General features: G+C 35.8%; 1 protein-coding gene across 6 annotated transcripts in view; it reads left to right on the plus strand.

Moving 5' to 3' along the window:
- The window catches only part of DICER1 (dicer 1, ribonuclease III), a 65431-nt gene that overhangs the window by 12143 nt on the left and 26432 nt on the right, over window positions 1-26856 (plus strand). For 3 of the 6 annotated variants that reach the window (XM_082059623.1, XM_082059622.1, XM_082059627.1), the window contains exons 2-14: window positions 6970-7035; window positions 7949-8049; window positions 13270-13462; window positions 14402-14564; window positions 15010-15140; window positions 16288-16422; window positions 17173-17333; window positions 18582-18750; window positions 20829-21301; window positions 23952-24084; window positions 24517-24759; window positions 24854-25008; window positions 26306-26438. In XM_082059623.1, coding sequence (XP_081915749.1) covers window positions 13319-13462; window positions 14402-14564; window positions 15010-15140; window positions 16288-16422; window positions 17173-17333; window positions 18582-18750; window positions 20829-21301; window positions 23952-24084; window positions 24517-24759; window positions 24854-25008; window positions 26306-26438 — 2040 coding nt within the window. In that variant the 5' untranslated portion in view covers window positions 6970-7035; window positions 7949-8049; window positions 13270-13318. Of the gene's footprint in view, window positions 1-6969; window positions 7036-7125; window positions 7209-7948; window positions 8050-11627; window positions 11704-13269; window positions 13463-14401; window positions 14565-15009; window positions 15141-16287; window positions 16423-17172; window positions 17334-18581; window positions 18751-20828; window positions 21302-23951; window positions 24085-24516; window positions 24760-24853; window positions 25009-26305; window positions 26439-26856 lie in introns of those variants that run through there. The other 3 variants (XM_082059624.1, XM_082059626.1, XM_082059625.1) reach the window with 3 other exon arrangements.

Consider the following 26856-nt stretch of genomic DNA (forward strand, 5'->3'; position numbering starts at 1 on the left):
GGGAGATTGTTCAGGCTCTGCTGATGCTGCTGTCAGGGAGACCTCAAAGAATTTGTCTGTTTTCTTTTTCAGAAAACACAGAACTAATTAAATAGTAAAACACCTCAGTTTTTGCTGATGGTTGCTTGATGTCAGCTGCTTAATGTTGCTGTAATTAAGGAAGGTGTAAAATGTCTGCTATTATACTTCTGGTAATTAAGTGATATTAGGCATAGTGATAGGTTGTTTGGCAACTTCCCTGCAAACTACAGTTCATGTGGTAAGAAGAGGACAGAATTCTTTCTTTTGCTTCATGTTTTCTGGTTTTTGGTGTACTATGATTAGATAACCAGTGCCATGGAGCTGGTAGTTGAGGTAAAGCAAAATCTACAGTAATAGTTTTAGAAATGAGGCTCTGCTGTAACTAGTACATTAGCGTTTTGTCCAGAAAATGCAGTTCACAACTGATTGAATTACAGAACTATAGTTCAGTGTCATGGAAGAGAGGAACTCCCCTCGACTGACGGCTGTGGACTGGGATCTGTCTGTCTTTCCAGTACAGTATTGTGCCAGTTATTCAGAGAGGGCATAGGAGTATATTAATTCTGAGTAGTGCTGAGCAGGAAAGTTAATTGGCAGGTGCAATACTATATTAATTTAGTTATGTTGCTTCCAGAACCCAAGCTAGTGTCAGAAACCCTCAACCGCTCCATCTACAGGGATTTAACTCCTTTAAAACGTTATTTCTCATTCTTGAGTGATTTTAGATAATAATGTACAAAATTGGAATTTCACAGCATGTTTGGGATTGGAAGGGACCTCAAAAGATCATCTAGTCCAATCCCCCTGCTGGAGCAGGAATGCCTAGGTGAGGTCGCAGTTAAGCAATATTCCATTATCTTCTAACCTGCCTCAATAATGGTTAAATGAGTGATGCAATATTTAGTAAACCACAACTGCTTTGAAGTTTGGAGCCATCCTTTCATTTGCATAGCTGGGAATGTTTTTACTTATATGCCGAAGTAGCTTTCAATCCATTCTGAGAAACAAAGGGTAAAAAATTAGATGATCTCCCCCCACCTCCCATCCCCCCCCTTTTTTTTTTTAATGGTGGCTGTAGCAAAACAGCTTACTACAGTTTCTGAAGCTTTTCTTACATCATTCAACAAGGAGGAACAACTTGGATGCTTTTTTTAGCTACATAGTCTGAGTACCCATTACTATATATATAGTGTGCAGAGTTAATGTGAAAAATTAGACTAATGCTGTACTGGACTGAAGATATTCTTAACTGTAACGTAGACTTGGCATTAGGCAAAAATACCTATTAATATATGTTCAGAGAAATCCATCAGGGTTACCTATGTTAGCCCCAGTTATTCTTTTTCTTCTTGCATTCATTCTGCTACTGTGGAAGATTGACAGATGGTTGAATCAGGAATGGATCTGTTTTCTGATTTGTGCCCGTGCACTGGGAGTGTTACTGGTGCTTAGTTCCATCAGTATTGGAGCTAAGGGACCCTTAAGAATGGGTTACTTCACAACTCTGGCATGTAGGCTTTGCCCTTGTGCTATCTTTCATAGTTGATCAGAATGTGAAAAGCTTTCAAAGGAGAAAAAAGGCATTAACATTTGAAATGTCTCCGTCAATATTTAGACATTTGTGATCCCACATATTAGGGAGAGGAAGCTGTTTCAGTTGTATTTTGCAGGTCGTGATTATTTTATTTTTTCAAATTCAATCATTATTCAATATTTAAACCTAATCTTGAACCTAAGGCTTCCGCTTAGGGCACCTGTGAAAAGTAAAGGTTTATTTCTTAAATGAAAACTTTAAGTTATATGGCACAAGATGAAGTCCTTAAATCTTTGCAAACCGCTCCAGTTTTTCTTAATTATAGTTCAGGACTGAGAATACACAAAACAAGCATTTCTCATCACATACTGTTATTTTTTGCCACTTTACCTCAGATAAGAGCTTCAGCTCTCTCATCACTACCTTTTCCCCAAAGTAAATTCTTAAATATATTTGAATCAGTTTCAGTGTGATGTCAACTGTTCTTGAAGGTCAGCAGTGCTACAAATTATGTGTGATATGAAAATACTACATAGATCTTCTAGCTTTATACTGTTAAAATGTGGTATTTATGGCTTCTCACCAGTTTAAAACCCCAGTCAGTATACAATGTGCTTTATTGGACAATATTGAAAAATGAAGAGTGATCCATTAAAATAAATAAAACTTGTTAATTGATATGACCTGCTGAAGTCTTATATTAATTTAACTGTAAGAATGTAAATGAATTATCATCTTCTATTCTAAATGCATATATTTACATGGAGGGAAATAATACTATCTATAAAATGCTGTAGCTTTTTAACAATATGTTCATGGTATTCAACTAGGTATGTACGATCTCAGTACCTGCTTCTATGCTAAGGCCTCATGCTTCAGTAGGATATAAAGGCCTCTGCTTTAAAGACTGCAGCTCCTTTTAGTTTGACTCTACTAGTAAGCATTAATTACTGTTAAGATATTTTAATTGTTATGAATAGAAAATTCAGAATACTTGGAATCTATATAAAGTGCTCCATGTTGCTTAAAGTTTTTTAGCATTGGTCCTTTAGTGCTGCAGAATGTGTTGCACTTGTTGATTTGAGATTGTCATCACACAGATAATTAATGCTGACCTGGTTGATTCTTAGCTCTTTAAGCAAGAAATGGCTCAACATAAAAGCCTTTTCTGGCTGCTCTGTACAGTGGGTTGGTTAGCCAGAAATGTAGGTTAAGGTACTAAGAATTTAATTTTCTAATTACCTTTCCCATTCTAGAATTAATGCACATCATTTTACAGTCAGGCACTTATTCTTTTCTTGCAATCAGAACATGAGAATTCTGTTCCTCACATCTTGCGTGAGAGCCGTTGTAACACTGTAATCCACAGAGCATTTTCATCTACACCTTTAGATATTCTTACATATTCTGAGGAAACAAAAATGTGGGCGTATGTCTTACCAATGGTTCATTTTTTTTTCTTTTCTGCAATAAATGAAGGAATCAATTAATTATATTTGGTTGGTTGTTTATGGTGTTATGTCTCAGGAGACTGGATTCTGTGGCATCTGAGCAGCTTTGAATGTCTTCTGAATTTGGGAGCAAAAATAGTCTCTTATACTATATTTTTACTAACGTACTACTGACTTCATCCCAGCTTCACACAAAAGAAAATTCCGATAGTGTGCCTGCAAGCTCTTTGCAGGGAAAGAACCTGTGTAGACATGTAGTGCAACTGGTGAGCAGCTTTTATTTTTTTAGGAAGACAGATTAAAAACTACAAAGGCCAAAATGTAATTGGAGTAAATAATGTGCTAATCAGTACGTAATACTTCTGTATTTTAAGATTGCATTAGGATGAGTTAGTCTGATGCACTGTTAATAACAAATACTTTTTTTTTTTTTTTCAAAATAAGCCAACTGTTACTACACTGATTCTTAGGTGATACGTGAATTGATACTATGGTCAACTATAGAAGATTTGAACTCTTATTTTAGACTTAGAAATTCTAGGGGGTGACTTAACCCCCAAATATCTGTTGGTCTTGCATCATACAGCTAATGACTTCAGAGAAAATGTTTTGTAATGTAGGACTGTAGGTAATTTTTGATGTACTGGCACAGAGAACAGAGGACTGTTTTGGGCAGCATGACTTTTTGCCACATGGAGAGAACAGATTTATGTTTATGCAAATAATGGGACTGAAATCCCCACATGGGGTTGTATTCAGGGGACAGCTGCTTCTTTTCCTTATCATAAGGAAGAATAATTGGTGCTTTGGAACTGTACTTACCTTGCAGCTTGTCCAGGGATTGGGGAAGAGAGAAATCCCAGCCTTAATGTCTGCTTAATTGCCTTCCTGTCCAAAGACATAGATGCCTGGAAGGCTTGAATGTAACCTTTAAATACATTAAATAATCACAAGTGAATAATTTGGTAACCAAGTAGAGGACCAAATGATAAATTCACAGATATGGTCAGTTATCCCTTCTTGTGATATTGATATAATAGTATGGTTACCTTCATAAGTTAGGATCTATAAATTTAGCTGTGAATCTTCTGTGGGTTAGTTTTCAATCAGCAGCTTGGAAAAAAAAAGTACGTGGAATAATTTAATTCTGCTTACTGTTCAGTCTCTTAAATGCATTTCCAAGGGCTCATATAGCTCAGATTTTCTTATTTAGATAGCTAGTGAGATGTGTCCTGAGTGTAGTTTTTTTTCATGCCTGTCATGGAGAAGACTTAGTTCCTTGGATGCTAAAAGCATTTTGTTTCAGAGTTAGTCTGAGGCAGTAGGGAGTTTGTACTGTTGTTTCTGACGAACTTTATTGTTTGTACCATAATAAACCAGAGAAAAATATTTGAAATCTAAGGTTGCTGGAATAACATATGGAAGAGAAGGATGGGTCCTGTTTTATAGTCATCCCTTCCCCCCCTTCCAGCATCTGCGACCAGCTGTAATTAGAGAGAGACAGGATGCCAGTCCAGATGGACTTCTTCCTCACAATCCTAATGGTAGTTTTTAACCATAACCCCTCTGATGCGGTGCAGGACTTTTTGATTCACACTGGAATCCATTTGTATTTGGATGAAGATAATTCACTTCATAATAGCTCCATTGTGAGCTTAAGAGCCCAATTGCATAGTTCCTCTTGCAAGATAAGAACCTCCTTTTCAAGTCGTTAACAGTTTGAATAATGGTTTAATTAAATAGTAACATTATTATTGGGATGGGGGGAGCAATTGTGTAATTTCAAACTGTAGATGTTGAAGAATGAGAACATCGATAGTCCTGTTGACTGATGGGTGGCAGTAGGTCTTTTACTTCTAAAATTTCAGTCTTCCTTTTTCTGGCAGTCTTTTTTTAATAGCCTCAATTAGATATCACATTAACATTATTATTTTTAAATACTGAATTAAAAAACAGGAAATAAAAATAAAACCTGTTGATATATCCTTTTGCTTACTCTTTGATAGATTGGGACACTTGGGTTTTGTATTAGCAAACGTTTAAGTAGCAAATAGCCGGGATACTTGAAGATCTTGGCGGAGATTTGCAGAAGTGACCAATGTATCACGTCTCAGCTGCTTCTGTTGATGTCTTTATAGGACCTGATTTTTTTCCATGTTGCTACTTTATTCTTGGAATATTTGATATGTTTGTGGTGTGTCTAGGTAGGTGCTGCAAATGGCTAGTTACCTTGGAACTCTCGTCTTCTACCTTTAGAGAAAACATGTGAATGTTGAGCTCTTAGTAGAGCTCTTGGTTTTGTGGGGTTTTTTTGTTTGTTTTGTTTTGTTTTTTTGTTTTTAAACAAACGGTGGCATTACTGTTCAATAGAAGACATTCCAGAAGTCTAATTTTTACCAGTGTCAGTGTTATGTACTTTCCATTTTTGTCCCTTTTGCCTTCTTTTAACAAGATCCCCAGTCACTGTAGAGTCGAATGAGATGTATAGTTTGTTGTTGCGTGGTGTTTTTTTTGTTCGTGTTTGTTTTGTTTTGTTTGTTGTTGTGTGTTTGTTGTGTGTGTGGTGTTGTTTTTTTGTGGTGTGTGTTTTTTATTATTTTTATTTTTTTAAAATTTATTTTTATTTTAAGACCCTGTTGCCGGGTCTCAGTGCGGAGTTGTGCGTCGGAGGCGCGTGGGTCGGTGCGGGTGTTCGCGGCAGCCCCGGCCAGGCGGGTTGTGCCCGCGGAGGGAAGGGTCGCCCCCGCCCCTCGCCTTTGTCCAGGGGTGCAGCGGCACCATTGAGATGCTAATGGTATCAGCGCCCTGTTTTATACTAGAACTTGACTGCATCTCAGGAATGTGGCCTGTCTGGTTTCGTGTTGGCTTCGGCACTGAACAGGCCTACTGTAATTCATGGCTGCCGATCGATTAAAGCTGCAGTCTGCTGGTTTGTGGCTTTGATGTGCCAAAGGAAATTGTTGGGGTTACTGGAGAATTACAAATTTTTTTGGTTCTGCCAGATCTTACCTGCTGATCTGTATGCTTTTTGTTTGCTATCTATGTTTAGGACATAAAGTAAATTTGCTGTTTGAAGTAATATATGGCATTAGCTTTACTGGCAGTGTTGAATGTTTTTTTCCCTGTTCATATTTGTTATTTGGGGGGGGGGGGGGGGGGGACGGACGACGGGACTGAATGCTGTATTGTTCCTTTCTGCTTTTATTGCAGATATAAAGGGGGAGTATCTTTTTACAGGAGATGTGACAGTTTCCTGTTGTTAGGCTATTTTCTGGTTCGATGGAATATATATTCTGGTTCGTGTTTTAGAGGTGGTGAATAAATTAATAACTTTGGCATAACAGGGACATGTTATAATAAATTTAAGTTCTAGTCAGTGCATCTTAAAAGCAATTTGCTGGGTTTTCTGCAGAAAAAAGATGGTGCAAACATGAATTTAAAAGAGTAGCCCTGGGAATAACATTTCTGCAGGTCTGTTTTGTACACGAATGCAGTACTCATCAGATTTTCTGTGCTGCACTCCCTACATATTCTTGTTGTAAAATAAAGCAATAACTTTTTATGTTGTTTTCTCAAAACACATTCTTTAAGATTTTTTTTTTTTTTTAATAAATGTGTTGAATGATAAGTTTCTTCAAGATTTCATTACTGTATTAGGTGAAACATGCATGAAGGGAGCACAGGGGAGAAAAACTGTAAATCTAGTTGGACACAGCTAGCAATTACTTAAGCAGATAAAAGAAAATATGCAAATATCTCCTGACCACTCTAAGGCTGATCTTTCAGACACTGACTGTCTGTATCCTTTGCCAAAAAAGGACATATGATAATTAGATTTTGAAGGACCATGTGCTGTTGCTACAGAGCTAAATATTAAAATGCAAGAAAGCAGACTACCACATGGCACAATTGATTTTTATGGCAGTTCATGTTAAAATGCTCTCTTTTTATATTGCCTTTTAGGTTACCTAGGGTGAAACAAAATTACAGGCTTGGAGACTCTGGAAAAGCTCAGCATCAGCATTTGAGGTAAAATTGAACATACTGAAGTAATCTTGGGAGTGTCCTTCTTGTTGACTTTATGGAACTGATTGGAGTAGAAATTTTCATCAAGATCCATTTTGCATTTAAGTTTTCAGTATTGATTTAAAAAAATTTGACTTCAGAGTCTCTTTTCAGCTCTGGGAAATCTCATAGTTTAGGTGAATACATTGTGTAATTTTTTTATTTTAGAGCTTTGAGCATCGTAGATCTGCTTATATATATGTATTTTTGTTTTAAGTTGTAGTATTATAGAATGGCTAATATATCTATGAAATTCTTTGTCATGTTTTTCCTAATTTTACTTGTATAGCTAAATGTATTTTTATGCAAATAAGTCTTTATTGCGCAATATTTTTCCTGTTATTAAAAAACATGTGTTAGTGTACTTAGGAAGAAATAGTTGTTGCTTTTTCATGAGTTTACTGTATTAACTGTGGCTTCAAATTGAAATACTTTAAATAAATTTGCATTCAGATTTTATTTAATATTTTTTTAACGTTTAACTCAAGTGAAATGAAAATACAGATGCGTAATAAAAGCAGTACAATTAGATCGATCAAAACAAAATTACATAGAACATACTACTACTGTATTTCTCACATGAACCAGTTGTTATATTAATTTTAGTAAGCTGTAAATAGGATTAGGGAAGTATGCTTTCTTTGCACATTTATACTATGAAAAATTAGCTTTTAAAGCATTCTTTTAAACTTTTCTAATACTAATTAATGTTCAGGATGGACTTAAGTAGTTCATTTTCTGTTAGCAACGTACAGTGTAGGGTTGAGATATTTAAATGTTTAAAAGCAACTGCATTCATACAGTTATTCCTGCTATTGTAGTTAGTTCCTTTTTCAAACCATTTTTATAGTTCATAGGTTTTGTTGTTGTTTTTAAGAGGCGAAGCTTGCAAATTATGTGATTAATCTACAAGCTGATATCATGATGTCAAAATGCAGTTCGAGAAGCATAAACACAGAGACTGCGGAAATTAAAACGGTAAGACTGTGCTTTGTAGTACAAAAGAAGCAGCTTTTTGTGTATCGCTTCACTGTATTCTCCTATTTTATGTCTAAAGCTTCTTCAGGACCTTAAAGTAACTCCCATGTGTGACGTTATAGAAATTTACTGTGAATTTCTTTGGAAAGAATAATGAAATTAGCTACTTTATCCATAGAAGGTGAGATACAGCAGAGGCATAGATACGTTTGTCATTAAACACATGCTTTGATATCTCTTATGAAGCTGAATATGATTAGAAATACATTCATTTTTTAAAAGGGTGTGTGTTTAAATATTTCTTGTGGGTTTTGTGTTCTAATATGGTTGTATTGGTGAAATGCGATAGATTTAAAAAAAAAAAAAAGGAAAGGGGAGATACAAAGGCTTGGAATTAGAATTGAATTTATATGTTATTCGCAATAAGAGATACAAAGTCAATGGTGAGGAAAGTAAGCGACGGGTAAATTATTAAGGCCTTAGTTTCAATAACATGATTCAGTTTGAATTAGGAGTTCAGCAAAAATGGGAAAAGAGGCTGTCTGATTAAAGCTATGTAAAAGTAAAATAGGTAGAATGTTAACATAGGGAAGGCAGAAATGTATCCAGTTTTACTGGTGCTCACACTGTCTTTCATCTTAGGTGCCACACAGTTCATGTTTTATCTTTTGTCCTTTGTGTTAAGGAGGTAAAAGAAGAGCAATCTGCGTAGCACCAGTTCTGCACCACTGATTAAGAAACTACATAGTTAGGACAGTTGCACAGGGCCTGTTACGCATCATTTTAAAAAATAATTTGTTCCAGAATCATGCTACATGTCTGTATTTGTTAAAATTGAAACACCCCCTTTCTAAACTTCTATTCTGAATGCTTCATGTACTGGTGTCACTATAGAGATGCTAGAAAACTGTGGTTTGTTTGTTTGTTTTCTTCACGTTTTCTTTCTGTACCCTTAAATTCCCTACAGCCCATGTACCTTGTGCTGATATATGGTGGTATACTCCTTTTACTTTAAAGACTTTTACAGTGTACAGCAGCATAACTTTGGTATGAACTGGGTCTTGCTGCCTCTGTTGATAGAGCTAGACTAATTGCAACAGAAAATATTTATTTATTAGGCTTTTGCCTCAAATCCAGGCTTGGTGATACTGGTGATGAACACTAGATGAAGGACTTGAGGGGTTGTGTGTTAGTGTGCTACGTGTCATGTTGTACTCCATTTCTCTCCTATATACAGACATTCAGGAGGAGTCCAGCTATTAACTATACTATATTGCTTGTAGAAATGCTTCAGAAGCAGCTCTCTCAAATCTAGAGCCTCAGTGTAATCTTCATTTAATAAGTTCTTTAATGAAACTTTTCTGAACAATGGAAAGCAGCTTTTGCTGCTTGAGTATGTCTTGGTGTGCTATTGGAGACCAATGTTCTGCTTGTGCTGTGAGACTGGTCCTGTATCAAAAATAGAACTACTAAAATTCTTCTAGTTCAAGATGAACATTCATAATGAGTATTGATTATTATGCTTGGAAAACCAGGAAAGCTGGTTCATAAAGGAATGCTTACATCTGAGCTTTGTAAGCATTTATGCATTCTGTTTGCCCTTCTGGAAAGGGAACAGATCTGATTTTTTTTTTTTCCCCCCCCCTTTAAGAATATTGTAAGACCAAATATAAAAACTGCTGTTAAGCAGTGCATGTGGTGAAGGTCTTTAAAGGATAACACATAAGGAGTGTCTCGTGCAGCTGTGTTGTATGTTAAAGGTAGCATAACATAGAAGAGGTTTCTGATTAATCCTGTTGAATGATATGTTTTGACAGTATTTCCTTATTTTAGACCTTCTGGGTCCTTATGTGATTAGAAAGTTTGAATTTTGAGTTGGAAGCAGAAATCTCAATGCTTAATTTTCAAGGTATCCTAGATACCAGCTGCTAAATGGAGGAGACAAAGCATTTTCCTATGAAAATGAAACTTTTTCACTCGTGTCTGAGGTAGTTGTGGTTTATTTTGGTTTTTGTTTGTTTATTTTGATTTTTTTTTTTTAGTTCTCTAAGAGAACTGAAGTTGCAGGTGTAATATTCACAAATACGCTTTTGTAATGCTTTTGGACTATCACAGACAAAGTGAAATCCTTTTAAACAGTATGCTTGTAAAAGCAGGTTTAGAAACCAGATGATGTAGGAAATCTTGTATGTTGACCTCACTTGGGCAAAAACAAATCTTGCCCCTGGATGCTTATAGTATAAGTTGCTTTACTGTAGATTTCTGCACTAGTTGATATAGAACAGAGGTGTCAAACTCATTTTAGGACTGTTCTAAAATTACATTCGGCCCTTTGAAGGCAACCATGAGGCTGATGTGGCCTCCAGTAAAAATGGGTTTGATGCCCCAGGTATAGAACATCCTCAGTGAATAGTTTACATTTTGTAAATTAACTTTTACATTCATTTTCTGCTCTGTACTTTGCTATATTTTTACAGTTTTCTTTTTGTTTGTTCATCCATTAGCCAAGTAAGTATTTTCTGTGTTAGATTGTTCAGTAAGTTAATGCTTCATGTAGCATTCAGACATAAAACTTACTATTAAGCTTGGGCAGATGTGTATCCGGCTACTGTCCTTGCCATGCAAATGCTTTAATTTGATTAGTCACATACTGATTAACATTTGATGTGCAAATACTCTGTAGATCAGAATGCCAAGGATGATTGTCTTTGCTACATGCCACTGTATAGCACATACTTATCTTGGCTGCTGGTTGTCTCCTGTGACCCAGAGCTGTGGAGTCCTGGTGGAGGAGCAGCCATGAAGCAAGTAGTTCCACAGATGGACTGAACCGAAACATCTTTTAGTTGTTCTGCACTTGAATGCTCTATGATGTTACCAGTTGAATTGTTAGGACATAACCTGCATGTGCTTGTGTGCGTTGTTTAAAATGTATAAGACAAAAATTTAAAATTTACAGGAGTTTTTTTATTATAACTGAAATGAATACTGATATACTACTGATTTTATGGTGTGTGTAGACTATGTTGTTTTCTATTTGCAGCTAAATTGAGCAATATCATATCGATCCATTTTATCTGTTTTGATCTGAAAAACTGGCTGATATGGTAGCTTAGGTTACAGGACTGAAAAAGGAAATGAGAAGATTTGCATGAGTTTGGAGATTCATACAAAAGCAACTGAAAAAAATCAGATAAAATGTCAAGACCATTATTTGGTATATCTTGTGAAAATGTACATTAATTCCCTTTTTTTCTTTAAACAATGAAATATTTGAATACATCTCTTCTTTTCAGGGTCTTCTCATCCTGACAGTTTGTCTGAAGCTCAAATTAAAATACCAGCCAAGATTCCTGCAGTATCAACACAGTTCTCTTAGTGAAGAAATACTATTTTTAATGGGAGGGAGTGCACTGATTACTAAGCCAAAACTCAAGAATTTTTCCCTCTTTCACTAAGTAGCATTTGCTACTGAATGTTTGTCTTCAAAAGAGAAATAATTACTTAGAATGAAGCAGAACAATGTTACTTAACCACACTATCCTTCAGGACTCCCTCATCCTTTTGGGGAAAAAAAAGAGACAAAGCTTTATCTCTGACTGCTTTTTATAAAGTGGCTTTACTTCTGTATGAGTCTGCAAGAGGAATGATCATGTAATTCAATGTATTACTTTTTCTGTAATTTACAAGATATACTGGAGGAGGAAAACTAGAGAGAATCGGTTTGATCTCTTTTGTCAGAGCTTCCAATAGTTATCTAATATTAGTGGAGTTAGAATATAAATTGGTGTTTAGACATGGCTCAGATTATAATATTTAATTTAAAATTGTGAATATACAACAAAGAGCTACAGTGTTTTATAATATTAGTTGAAAACTATGTTAAGTAAAATTCATGATCTTGGTACAAATACAAAAGTGATTTTTTTTTTTTTTAATTTGTACTGCTTTATTTGTAATCTATCAAAGCAGTTATTCCTCCAAACTATTAGTGGTTAATATTTTCTATTTGATACTATATCATACTTGAATCTTTTTTTTTTTTTTTTTCTCTGCTGCACATTTTTAAAACTTAACCAACCTTCCTGTTATATAGAAAAGCAAGGGCATTTCTATGCGGTAGAATGATAATTACCTTTTCCTCATGTATTTCTAATGATGGATTACATTTGAAAGCATTTGTCAGTTTTATGTAGGTATCATTTTGAGATTGATGCTAAAAAGAATATAGAACATCAAGGAATTTTGAGGAAAACTAACTTGAAAAGTGTTTTGTTGAAAAGGGTATGTATCTGATTTGAGGGTGAAGTATTCAGATTTCTTAGATTTGATGCCATATGTTTGTGTTATACTTCAGCAATATTTTTCTGCATCGTCAGGCCTTAGTTTCCCTGGGCAAGGCAGAATTTTTGTTTTTCACCTTGATCGTTCCTGACAGCAAGCAAACATTTTAAAAAGCCCCAGTGATGAAGACTTCATAGCCTTAGTAGGAAAGTGTTTTCCAGTGTGTAACTGTTATCAAGTTGTGAATGGTTTGTGTGTTTATCAATTAGAATATCTTTCTGGAGATAGGTGGTTAACTTGATAAGGCTCCTTTTCTCCATTGGTCTTTATCAGAGTCATCAGCAATTATTTATAATACTTCTGCCAGTTCATTAAACAGATAACCTTATCAGAATCTGTTGATTTGAAAGTACTGAGGTTCTTGTGTAGTTCCTGTTCTTTGCCTGGTGATTAGAATAAAGTTACTGTTGCATGTGAGTTTGTAAAGCTTTTAACTGGTCATAGGGACTTTCTGGTTGGAAAGAAAAATGGAAAATGTGATACTTATTTATGCCTGTGTTCTAGAAAAATAAATCTTCTTTCTTGAAGTAAAGCTAAACCAGCTTTTAAAAAATTCTTTAAAGATATTTTAAACGGGATTCTGTCAGAACATAAATGGAACTTCATTCTGAAACATACGTGCATAAATCCAAATGCCTAGAATAAACTTTGCCCCATAAAGTACTGCTCCTTTCGAAATTCTTTGTACTTTGATAAACACCTATATTTGGTTGGAAAGGTGCCTGTAAATGTAAAATGAACATTTTCTGCTGAAAATAGTATGAAATTTAGCACTTTCTGGAAGTAAAATCAAGTAGTGTCCTTTTCTTAGAATAAATTTTCTGTTCTTGCTTTATATTGTGACATATCTAATACTATTTCTTTTTCTTCTCACAGTAGGCTGTGCTGGAACAAAAATGCAATGAAAGAAACACTGGATGAATGAATGAAAAGCCCTGCTTTGCAATCCCTCAGCATGGCGGGACTGCAGCTCATGACCCCTGCTTCCTCCCCAATGGGTCCATTTTTTGGACTGCCATGGCAACAAGAAGCAATTCACGATAACATTTACACGCCAAGAAAATATCAGGTACTAGTGATAATACTAATACAGTAATATTATAAAAAAAGTACAATTAAATCTATTAACTTCATAGAAAACGCACCAGGACAGCTGGAGAATATGTGATGTTGCACACAGTCCAGGCATGTCCCTCTCACAGCTCCACCCATTGGGAGTTAATTGTGTCTCTGTTTCTTTAGCTTGGTTGTGTTCTACATTTTTAATATCCCCCATTCCCTCTTCTCAGTTTGGTTAATGAGCAGAGCAGATTTTAAGCTGAGTATTCTCTTGCTGATTTCTGCAAAATGCTGTTAGGGGCAAACACAGTAAACATTACACTGTGCATCTTGATTGTGTGCATACAATCGTGTCTCCTCTGCCTCTGATCTTTGGTCTTCTACATGGTAAATCTTAATTTTTGGTTCACATACTGGTCAGAGAAGCTTAGTAATGTCAGAAACCTTATCAGGGCACTTTGATTTTCATTTTGTTCAGCAAACCTCTTTCTGAGTTCTAGAATTTCAGTTCTGTTTGCACTGCAAAGGTGCTGGAAAGCTACCATTTGGTTAGTATTACTGAAGAGCTTAGATCACCTTGAGCTAATATACTTGCTTATTTGGCTGAATTGATGTATACAGTGAGATTTAAGAGCTCTAACTTCTCCACACAATGTGTCTGCCTAGCAACAGAATCATCTATTAAAACGATATAGTTAGAAAGCTACTTAAAACAGCAGCAAATTGTGATACTAAAGGATTTTAGATTTAGAAGATAGACTATATATAATGTTTGTTAATATTTTTTGTAAACTAGTTTTTTATGAAGGAGACATAGTCTGTGGCACTGGAAAGATCTTTAAAGAAACTACTGAATTGTCTGTAGTTTATTTAACACTTGTGTTATTTTTGTTGTCAGCTTTTTCACTGCATTTCTGCAAGTAAGGTCATTATTGTCTTTTAAACCCAGGTTGAACTGCTTGAAGCAGCTTTGGATCATAATACAATAGTCTGCTTAAACACTGGCTCAGGGAAGACTTTTATTGCAGTACTACTCACTAAAGAGCTGTCCTATCAGATCAGGGGAGATTTCAACAAAAATGGAAAAAGAACTGTGTTCTTGGTCAACTCAGGTAAGAGGAAAGTGACACTGAGTTGCTAAACATGCTGCTAATATTTCCAAGGAGTATTCCTTAATAGAAGTTTGTGTGAAAGCAAAGATGGGAGAAACTTTTGTGTAAAATCTTGAACAGCAAGGATGCTAAACTGATTAAAGGATGTAATACATTTAATCTTTTGCATATAATCCATTTAATACAACCTGTTTATCTCTGACATATTCTGTTTCCTGTTTTAAAATTAAGATGTAGAATCTGAAGTGCATTTTAGTCAGCAATCTGTTTCCTTGCTGTGGCTTTTTACATGGAGGCAGTTGCTGCATACACCTGGTTTAACATTAGTCTAAGCTAAAGATTACACCACAAAACTTGCTACTAGGTAATATGACACACATCTTCAAAATTTATGTCTGAAAAGACCTTTATGTGATTGAGGTTTTTTTGTATTTTTTTTCTTAAGCAAATCAAGTTGCTCAACAAGTGTCAGCTGTCAGGACACATTCAGATCTTAAAGTGGGAGAGTATTCAAGTTTAGAGGTAATTGAATCATGGACAAAAGAGAAGTGGAGTCAGGAATTCTCTAAGCATCAGGTAATGTATTAAGTATAAACTGTAAATATAAGCAGAGTCTACAGTATGTTATGCTTGATCAGGAGTGGTCGTTTCTTCCAATTATACGTAAACTCTTTTTTCTAACAAATTCAGCATATTGGTATTATTTGTATACCAGTTTTGAGGCAAAACATGTATAGGGCTTCTCAGGTTGTTTTTAAAAAGCTGTCCTTTTAATCCTTTGTTTTCAGTCTCCCTGACTTGTGGTTTGTGATGGTGGTGAGTGCAGGAGAAACTGAGTGTTCATAGTGTACTTTAAGTGCCATTAAAAGATATTTAAATATTAGGTAATAAAGCAGATTATAAAATTGAATGTTCTCTGGGGATGCAGCACATCCTCTTTGGTGTACATTTTTTTCTGCCTTTTTGGGCATGCTGTTTGTGTGAAGTTGTTTTTAGATAGAAAGTCATTAGTTTTAATGGTAGCATTTTTCCTTCGTGGTTCTTGAATTCTTTCTGTTATATTTTTTCTATACTGACCTTGCAGTTATGCAATTATTTGTAATTTCTGGGTTGTTTTTTTTTTTTGTTCTCCAGCATTTCGTAGTGGCCTGTGAAGTATGTCTGAGGAACTCTGACAAGCTGAAGTGTTATGATACTTAGTGGAGTTCAAAGTTAACATAAAAATAGTGCATAATTTTATCAAGCAACTCAACTTTTTATCTGTGATAATGTACAAGAAATGAGTTTTCCTTTAAAAAGAATTGTGGTAACATCCTGCTTTTCTCTTATAGCTGCAGGTGGTTATAAGTTTATGAAGAATTCTCTTTCTTTCCAGAGACGTGATGGTGGGAGACATAAGGAACACTAACTTGTTATGGGTTTAATGACATTTGTTCTGTGTAGTCTGGCTGATGTTGATATCTGTTGTATTTTTTTTTTTCATTGGCATGTGACTGGAGATAGATACATATAAAACTTTCAGACAGCTAACTTTCTCAAGTAGAGAATGTTTTATTCTCTCTTGTCTCTACCTGATGTTTGTAGTTGAACACGAGTCGATATTTACTAATACTGTCCAGCAAGACCTGCAGATGGCTTTCCTACTTCCTTGACCTGAGACAGCTTGCCCTTTTCTTATACTGATGCTTTTGTTTGTTTGTTTGTTTGTTTCCTTTCAAACTAGGTTCTGGTTATGACATGTCATGTTGCTTTGACTGTTTTGAGAAATGAATATTTATCCCTGTCAAATATTAATCTTCTGGTGTTTGATGAGTGCCATCTTGCAATCCAGGATCATGCATACCGTGAAATTATGAAGGTTGGTTTCCATTGCATGAATGCTTTAATACTTGTTAGAGGAGGAGGGGTCAGGTGGGAGGGCTGGAGAAGTGGGAACTATTTTAAGGCACCTTTTGTCACCAAGGAAAAATATTAGTGGAACCATATTTTAGCATGTTTGGAACTGTGGAATTACTGTAATGAATTATTAAGACCTCCGTGATATCATGAGATAGAAAAAGAATGTATTTCGTGCATTTTATTTTACAGTGGGGATTAAAGAACAATCTGATGTTAACAGAGAAGCTAAATTTGTGGAATTAGGGGAATTGTGTAAATTCATTAATAAAATACTTGAGTTTGAGAATGGGATGCACTAACCAGTTTTTATTATTTTTAAGATACTGATTGCTAAAGATTCATGTAGGCCTCTTTCGGGATATTCTTGGCTCCATGTGGTGTTTGGTTTATACAGCACGAGAAACCCGGTCTTCCCAAATCCTTCTTCAAGTTTAACTACAGCATGTGTCTCTTTAATTTTTTTAGATGATGCTTTAGTTTTTACATGGTATGGAAGTATTATGATATGTGTGTTAGAAATGTCGGATATTCTGTGCAATGGTGGTTATTTATTTATATTTTTCCAGATTGTAAATATCTACATTTAAAGATTATTGCTGTTAAATGTTATTCAGTTTCTAACTAAGCATCTAAGTTTGCAGTCTGCTAGCTTGATGGTAGGTTTGCATGGTAACTGTCCTAAGGTATTTTATTCTGTTTCACTTCACAGATCTGTGAGGGTTATCCATCATGTCCTCGAATCTTGGGATTAACAGCTTCCATTTTAAATGGGAAGTGTGATCCTGCTGAGTTAGAGGAGAAGATCCAGAAACTGGAGAAGATTTTGAAGAGCAATGCTGAAACTGCAACTGATTTGGTGGTCTTAGACAGGTATGTTGTTAAATTATGCCTGTTAAAATGATGCCTGTGTTTTTATTTTGGATAGAGGACTAAGCCAGCAGAAATATTTCCTCTTTAAAATTTTAAGAAAGTTTGTGTGTATGAGATGCCCTTATTTCTGTTTGGGGTGGGGAGGGTATGTTGAACTGCTTTTTGAGTAACCAGTGTTGAAGTGCATCTTTCCTTAATGTTAGATCAAAGGCCGATTTGCTTTGATACTCAAACAAAAAACCATACCAACCAAAAAATCCCAAACCCCAACACACCACCAACCATAAAAATCATGTTACATGTTTTTGAAGTTGTAAAGTGCACCTTATTATCCTTGGAGAATAAATGGTTCATGTTTAGTGCATGCAAGAATGTTACTATTTAATTTAGTGAAATGTTGTAACATCCACAGTGCAAGATCTTCTTAATGCCAGAAGGGTTTCACGATTTTTCTTTATTTTTTCTTTTTGACTCAGTAGCCTTGGCTTAGAGGGTGATGAAAGACAGAGGGAGATGTGAGGAAACAGTAAAAACAATATTGAAGCAGCATAGCAAGTGGATGTTTTCCTCTGTCTTCTTACGGAGTGTAGAGTCCTGTGAATGATGATTTGTTGTGGAGGGAGATTATTGTGGAATCATTCATATGTAGCATGTTTTCTTGCACCACCTGTACTGTGTTGTATGGACTGAGTTTCAAAGTCAAAGATGGTTATTTCATGTTCTGGAACAGGTGTTTTGTGGGTGTTTTATAAAATGCATTTTTCTGAACTTGTGTGAACTATTTGCTTTTAAGAATTTCTCACTCGTATCTCTGCCGTTCAAGAAGAGCAATTGCTTGTGTTAAGTGTGTATATGTAGACCTAAATTGACGTTATGTAAATTGTATCTGTTTCATGTACCAAAAGAGTACACGTTGGGAAACCAAAAGTGAAGGTGGTGGTCAAATAAACTCAATTTGTTTTGCCTTAAATTTTACGATATCTGAAATGAAGATAGTGATATTAAACTTTTTTTAGGGAGTGTATTAGAAAGAACAGTATTTTAGAATGAAGTATTTGGGGCGATGTTTTTTTTTACTTTGAAGTATTTAACTGTTTAAGTATTCATCATTATTAATTCATGGTGAGAAAAGAAATGTACACCAATGCACTTCATGTTGCTGTTGTTATTTGCTGTATAATCTTAACAGGCTGAAATAGCTCTGGCTTCCAAAAGCTGTGTTTAACTTGATCTTTGCCCTCAATTAAGATATACTTCTCAGCCGTGTGAGATTGTTGTAGACTGTGGACCATATACTGACAAAAGTGGGTTGTATGGAAGATTACTGAAGGAGTTGGATGAAGCACTTACTTTTCTAAATGACTGCAACATATCTGTACATTCAAAAGAAAGAGATTCTACCTTAATTTCTAAGCAGGTAAGGACATTAAGCTATGTGAAAAAACTGGAGAATAGAAATCTTGCTATTGTTTTTCTTTGCTGTGTATGTTACATCACCAGAACTTTCTAAGCTAGTCATCCTGGACTATGAGCAAAAAGACTTCTGATTTTTATACTCGGTAACAGGGGAGGTCTTTTCATAAATGAGTGGGGCTTGAATGTCAATTGTTGATTAGTACTTCATCTAGTTTAATATTTAAATTTGCTTAAGGTAGTAAAATAGTTCTGCCCCCTGATGTTGTGGGTCCTTTTTTCTGAAGTCAAGAACTTCTCCATGATCTCCCATGTCCTTGAATAATTCAGTACAGAAGAGAAAATAATGCCTCAGGAACTAGTTGGGCAAACCATACCCAGGTGTATTAAAAGATGATAAAATAAGAATTCAGGCAAAAATTCCAGCCATAGTTCTACAATTTTGCAATTTCTACAGCTTATCTTAGAACAATATTGTACTAGTGCCACACCTTGCTGGAATGGAATTTGAATCTCAGGCTTCTTCCAGCTTTCTCTGTTTGCCCCTACATTGTCATGCGAGATGGCAGAGTCCAGGAGACACGGTGTGTGAGCAGGGACCTCTCACACGTGGGGTCCAGGCAGCTTTTTACCCTCTCGGGCTTTGTAGGTTGGAATTGCCTCCTGAGGTACAACTATGTAGGTATGTAAGTCTCTGTTTAACAAGAAATCAGTAATGAGTCACATTTCTGTAATAGTCCATGAGGAAGTTGCAGAACACTTGTATTTCTTCAGCCCAAAGTACTCCAGTTTCCTTTAACATTCGTAGAAACGCAGAACTCTGACACTGTCCCGAAGATCATTTGAGCCAAACGGAAGGATGATAGTTAAGGCAGCCTATCACAACTCTATGGGAAAAGGAAGTCCTGGTTACTTTTGTGCTAAAATATAACAAGCCAAAATACATAGGGGATACTGACAGCTGGGGGCAATCCTTGGGATTTGCATAGTCCAGAAAGGTGGATTAACTGATATGCTTGTAATGCATGTAACCCTCTGTGCTTGTTTTCTGATCCAGTAGCTCTCCAAGAGGATGGAGGCACTCTTATTAAGAAAAAGAAATAATTTTTCAGCATGGGGTGCCTTGGTCATCAAGCCTCAATGTGCAGTTACAATTATTAGTTTAGATAAAATTGCCCTTATTTAAGTCTTACAGCTTACAGACGTCGGGGAGAATAGTGTAAAGAGAATGATAACCTGTTATTCTTCACAGAAGGGAAGAAGGGAGAGAAATTAAAACAGCAGCTGAAAACTGTATCATAGTGACTGTTATGGTTTTGTCATAGTTCTTCTGTTGTAATAGTACATCCAAATCCTGAGTCTTTTTAATAGCATTCTCAATGTTTCTAGATTCTTACTATGTTTGTTTGACCATGTATCTCTTCAGGAGGAAACAACTTGCCGCGGCATAAGTTGTTGATGGTACTCAAGTGCCTATACTATGCTCTTTGAGTATGGTATAGTTCCCTGGTTTTGCTCTTCCACCCACACATACAAACCCCTGATTTTTTTTTTTTCCTTTGAGAGGCTAGATTTGCTAAGATTACCCTAAGGCCACCCTATAACTTTTTGGCTAAATACTTTTGAAACCGTGGCAAGTATCAGTAACAAATAAACTAAAATGCCCAGTAAAGCATTATCTTTTATATTTAATGTAGAACTAATAAAATTAATAATTTCTGCTTTGTTTGTCTAGCTGCCTCAAGAATTATTCTTCTTTTTAGCGTAATTGTCTTAAGTTAAACTTCAAATTACAATTCCACAAAATTCTAAAATATTCTTCAAGCTTGTTTTTTTAAGATCCAGAAATGTTCAAAGTTTAATTGTAGTAAGTTAGGGGGGAGGGAAAAACTTGCTCCAGTAGAAATACTAAAGTTCCCAAGGTTGTCTAAATAACCAAAGCAGAGATCTGAATATATTTGTAGTAGGACAATTGTCATAATTGCTATAAAGATTGTGCTATATGAGAAACAAGATACTGGTCTTAAATGAATGGTTCATGAATGTGCTGTTTGAACTGATATTTGAATTCATTTGTTGTAGATACTATCAGACTGTCGAGCTGTGTTGGTTGTTCTGGGACCCTGGTGTGCAGATAAGGTAGCTGGGATGATGGTGAGAGAGCTACAGAAGTATATCAAGCACGAACAAGAGGAGCTGCACAGGAAATTTTTATTGTTTACAGACACTTTCCTAAGGAAAATACATGCACTCTGTGAAGAGCATTTCTCGCCTGCCTCACTTGACCTGAAATTTGTAACCCCTAAAGTAATAAAGCTGCTTGAAATCTTGCGCAAATATAAACCATATGAACGGCAGCAGTTTGAAAGTGTTGAATGGTATAATAATAGGAATCAGGATAATTACGTATCTTGGAGTGATTCTGAAGATGATGATGAGGATGAAGAAATTGAGGAGAAAGAGAAGCCAGAGACTAATTTCCCATCTCCCTTTACTAATATTTTATGTGGAATTATTTTTGTGGAAAGAAGATACACAGCAGTTGTTCTAAATAGGTAACACTTTTTATTAAAAAAAATATATATATTAAAAGAAGAAAACAGAAAAAAGGCAGACTCAGCTGCCAGCACATGGATGTTAATATAATGAATATGTAGGGATTGTCTTGTATTTTCAGACCTCTATTTTAAAGTTGGTTAAGGAGATCAGTCTGGATCTGCATAAAGAATAACAAAAAAAAAACCCAGTAATTCAGGCTATGTGTATATGGGGTGGATGTGTCTTTGAAAATTGTACTCAAGGGCTTGTTTTGAACCTGAGTCTGTAATTTAATTCTTTTAGAAGGCAAAACCTGAAATACTATACTTAACCTGTAAAATAGCCATATAGTGACCTGTCTTAATCAGTCTTTAAATTTATATTTGCCAGTGGATGCTGGAAACTTCTCTAGTCTACTGAGTGCAATACTTCTGGAAATGTTAACCTTACCTTACTAAATCACATTATTATATGTTCCACGTTTACAGCAAATCAAATTTGCCCTTGCACAAATATCTCTTAAGATTTACCAGTACTACTTTAATAGTTGGTGTTTATAAAACGCCTATTCGGTCAAACACTAAGTGCTTTCTTACAGTCTCCAACAAGAAAAATATGGACCCTGGAATATTTGCCAAGGTATACTTTGCAGTACTCTAGTTCCTTATCAGTCCTTATTGCTGAATATGATCCGTGTTAGTTACACATAACACTTGTTAAATGCTATTTGTGACAAACAATGAATGGCATCCAATCTATTCACTTTTTTTGGGGGGGGGGGGGGGGACGGACGTGTTAGATTGTTTTGATAGAGTGCCAGCTGTCCTATGCAGTTTGTTTATTGCATTCTGGATACATCTGGATCTGACCCTTCTGTTACCTTTTTGCCTGAGTCAATAGTTGGAATGCATAATATATTCTTTGATCTGCAGACTTGCCAATGTGTGTTTTGTGAACTTCATCTTTTTCTTTGCCTTTTTGCATTTAGACATGTATTTACATATATATGCAATATGAGGCAAACTAAGCCATTCAGTGAAATGAACATAATCTCTTAATGTCTCCTGAAGAAATAACATTAACAGATTCTGATCACCTTCTCCTGAGCTGAAATGAGTATTTCATTATCCTCCAGGAAACAAAGTTGTGATTTTTATTTTTTTTTCTGTTAAGTCACAAATGTGATTTAAATTATACTGTTCTCCCATTGCGTTCTTTCAGACTGATTTATGCACTATACTATATCCTAACAGCTGATGAACCTGAGAAAATATTGTTTCTACATCAAATAGGTAGCCAAATTGTGCCATTTTTAAGCACCTTTTGTACAGATTATTGGCAGCAAAAAATAAAACCATATGTAATATTTATCCACTTCTGAAAGCTAGCTAGCAGACTTACAAAATGCTCCTTTACCTCATGTAACACGCCTGGTTTTAAAATACCTGGATGATCAGCAGATGTGAGCTGTTGGAATGAAGACTGAAAGCCTTCAGTGGAAACCTCACTGTAGGCTCTCTTCAACTGAGAAGATTTGGTTCTAGGGCCTCTGCTGATTGCAGCTGAATAAGGAAGTCTTGACTGTTTGAATTAGTGTATCAAAATCACTCAAGCATCCAGTGATCCATTGTGGATCATTATACCTCTGCTTTAACTTAGTTCTGTATATTTTTTTTCCTTAAAATATATTTATTATGGTAGTAGTATTTAGAGACTAGAATCCCATTTTATCAAGTCCATGGTGACTGAGGAAGAGCAAAATTCATTACATATGTAGTATTTTCTGGGAGAAAGTGGTAGGAATTTTCCCTGAAGCAGTAATTAGAGCTAATCTCTTTCTTCAGAGACCTTTAGCAATGGCCACTGTACATATACACATACTACAAATTAGAGGGGAAAAACAAAACACTTACTCTTTGATTATTTTTTTATTATTTTGATCATTATTGCACACAACCAATGAAGTGGCTCACTTACTGTTTTCTTCAGTGTATATGGTGGAGCCCAGTTTCCTTCCATTTTCATTGTGTTGCCTCTTGACTCCCTTAGAGGGGATCTGAAAGCAGAAGTTTTTGTATCTATTTTAAAAACACCACCTGTTACCTACCACTAATAATATCAATAACGTTCAAGATTCCGACCTTGCAGTTAAAAAAAATCCTCAGTGTTGCTTTTAAATAATTGGATTAAATCCTCCAATTGTATGTGGATACATTCAGGTTAATTTCAAGAGTAGTAAACATCTCACGGGGTAGGCTGAATCTAAAAATTAACACCTTATATTGAGGAACCATACTTTGTTGAAGCTGGAGTTACAGGTCTTTCTGCTAAAATCAGTCATAATTTACAGAAAATGAGATAAACTAAAGGACTTGTGAGTAGGGAGCCTTAGAATAATAGATTAGTGTAAAAATATCTGGTTTTAACATGATAGGTATGAAATGTGTGCGATGCATGCACACTCATGCTGTGTATGTGTGCAGTCCGTCTTTTATTGTCCTTACAAGGGTTTTCACTATAACTGGTGGTTTTTAGAGAAGACTAAGGTCAGTTTATGTGTGAGCATGGCTTGTCATGCTTTCACTTTTGATGTAGATCTTGCAAGCAAAAGATTGTCTTCCATATTATGGGTTGTGTAACTTCTAAAAACACATCTGTTATTTTTAGGTTGATAAAAGAAGCTGGCAAGCAAGATCCAGAACTGGCTTACATCAGTAGCAATTTCATAACTGGACATGGCATTGGCAAGAACCAGCCTCGTAACAAGCAGATGGAAGTGGAATTCAGAAAACAGGAAGAGGTAACTTGAAGAAAAATAACTGAAACTAGCAGTACCTTCAGAACCTTTGGCTTTCCTTTTTTGTGTGTGTTTTTTGTTTTTTTGTTTTTTTTTTTAATTGGTGTATGTGTCTTTAAAAACAAACCAAACCAACAGGCAGAGTCTGGGGCACAGTCATTGGAAGTTTCCAGAATGCCCTTGGTCTAACAAATATATTTATTTGAGATACAGATGTTCCTCATTTAAAAAAAAAAAAAAAAAAAAGGCATGTTTGGAGACATGGCTATGACATATTACACAAACAGGAATTAAAACTTGATGTAAAGTCACGTTTGTGTCTAGTCAGATCATCAACCATCTAATTTTTCTGCATTGGGTTAGTAGTAATATAGTTCCAATGATGGAAACAGGTTTCAGACTAATCTCTCAAATTTGTCTTCATTACTTTTGCAGGTTCTTAGAAAATTTCGAGCACATGAGACCAACCTACTTATTGCTACTAGTATTGTAGAAGAGGGTGTTGACATACCAAAATGCAATTTGGTGGTGCGTTTTGATCTGCCTACAGAATACCGTTCCTATGTGCAGTCTAAAGGAAGAGCTAGAGCACCGATTTCTAATTATATCATGTTAGCAGATACAGACAAAATAAAAAGTTTTGAAGAAGATCTTAAGACATACAAAGCAATTGAGAAGGTATGATGTCAAAGGAATGTGCCTTGTTTTGTTAAATTTATCATAGTGATTTTAAGGCAAAAATCTTACCATGTTCTGTTCTTGAAATGTTAAGATCCTCAGAAACAAGTGCTCAAAATCTGTTGATACCAATGAAACCGAAACGGAACCCATTGTTGATGATGATGATGTATTTCCACCCTATGTCTTGAGGCCAGATGAGAACAGTCCAAGAGTTACTATTAACACTGCTATTGGACACATAAATAGGTAAGAGGCTTGTTCCTTGAATAAAAAGTTTCTTAGTCTGTCTTGTAACGTGGAAGCATAGCCTGAGGCATCATACATATTTCCTCTTGGGAATCTTGACAGGATCTTCTCTCCTAAAGAAAGTGGTTGGAGTGGTTTGAACAGATAATTTGCTTTTTGTGTCTTTATCCTACAGAGGTTCTAGTTCTGGTAATAAATTTAGTGATACTGATTCCTGTTTAATTAAAAGCTGCCCAGAAAACAAAAAAAGGCTTGTTAAAACTGAAGTAAAGTCTTCTGGTTCTAATACTCACATTTGTAATAGCAATCTGTTGTCATGTTTAGAAACAAGAGTGTAGTAAGCAAGCTGAATATATAATACAAGTCCACGAGACAGGATGGTTTGCTTCCAAGGGAGCTTGTCAAATACCAGCTTTGTAAGGCCATGGCAATTAGAGGAGGTTCTCAGTGACAGGAAAAGGTAAAAGTTATGGCACTTCAAACATGACAAGGAAGAAGATCCAGGGAGCTACAGACTGGGTAATTTTACCTTAGTCATATGGAATATAATGGATTAAGTCCTTATGGAAGCTGTTTCCAGGCACATAAAGTGTTTGGCAGCAGCCAACAGAGTTTTATTGAGGGCATGTTTGGCTGACCCACCTTGTTGTCTCCTGTGTGATGAAGTGATTGACTGTATGAACACGGGAAAAGCAGTGAATGAGATTTACTTAAGTAAATCTTTCAATGCAATTACCATGGTACCTTAATAGCCCAATTCTTGAGATGCAGACCATTTCAGTGAACTGCCTGGTAGATAAAACCTGGCAAAGTAGTCAGATTCAAAGAATGGAATGGTAGATGGTTCAAAGGGTAGCTGGCATTATTCATGGGCTATTAGGAGGTCCGGTGTGGTTTAAAATCAGCACATTTGCATTTGACACCAAGTTGTGATCAAGGAAGGAGACTGCAGTAGATGTAAGGCCACCATTCAGATGGGAACAATGAGGAATAGGGCAACAGTAAACTCAGGTTAAGCGAAGATATATGCAAACTGTAGGACCTGAGATGGAATAGTCTTGTGCATCTTCACAACCTTGGAACCACCTTGCTGGAGACAAGCTTTGTGGTAAAGGACTTGGAGGTCTTCTGCTCAGCAGCTAGTTCATTATGAGTCAGCAGTGTGCTCTTGCAGTGCTCCATATGGCATGAAATCATCTTCTGTAGTGTTTACACCAGTAAGGCAAGATTCCATTGAAATATATTTAGGTTTTAATTTGCAGGTTTTGATAATTTGTAAAATGTTTTGTCAACTTAGGTACTGCGCTAGATTACCAAGTGATCCATTTACACACCTAGCTCCCAAGTGTAAAACCCGAGAACTACCTGATCATACGTTTTACTCTACTCTCTACCTGCCAATCAACTCACCTCTTCGAGCTTCAATTGTTGTAGGTATTTGGGGAAATAAAAACGTTGAAACAAGTGAATGTGTTGGTATAGATGTGTCTGTGCCGTTTCTAGAGTTAGTTTCACTGTTGTTGATTAAAATCACGTGATTTTTCTTTTCCTGTATTGTGCTCTGTAACTGTATTTAGATCCCTGTTTGTATCTGTTATAATCACTTTTCCAGCAGTTACTGTTTATTCCAAAGACAAAAATATTTAGATATTCTTCCCAGTACCTTGTCTTTCCACACACTCATGTATCAATTGTAGGGCAATGTCCTTTATTGATTTAGATCAATAGTATGTTGAATTAAAAAACTTGTAATCTTGGCTTCTGTGGAAAAACAATGTAAGTCTGAGTATCTTCAGAAAACTGTCGTCAATGTAATTTTTTATGGAGTTTGCTCACCTAATATGTTTG

This window comes from Streptopelia decaocto (assembly GCF_964273445.1).
Source record: "Streptopelia decaocto genome assembly, chromosome: 7".
Lineage (NCBI taxonomy): Eukaryota > Metazoa > Chordata > Aves > Columbiformes > Columbidae > Streptopelia > Streptopelia decaocto.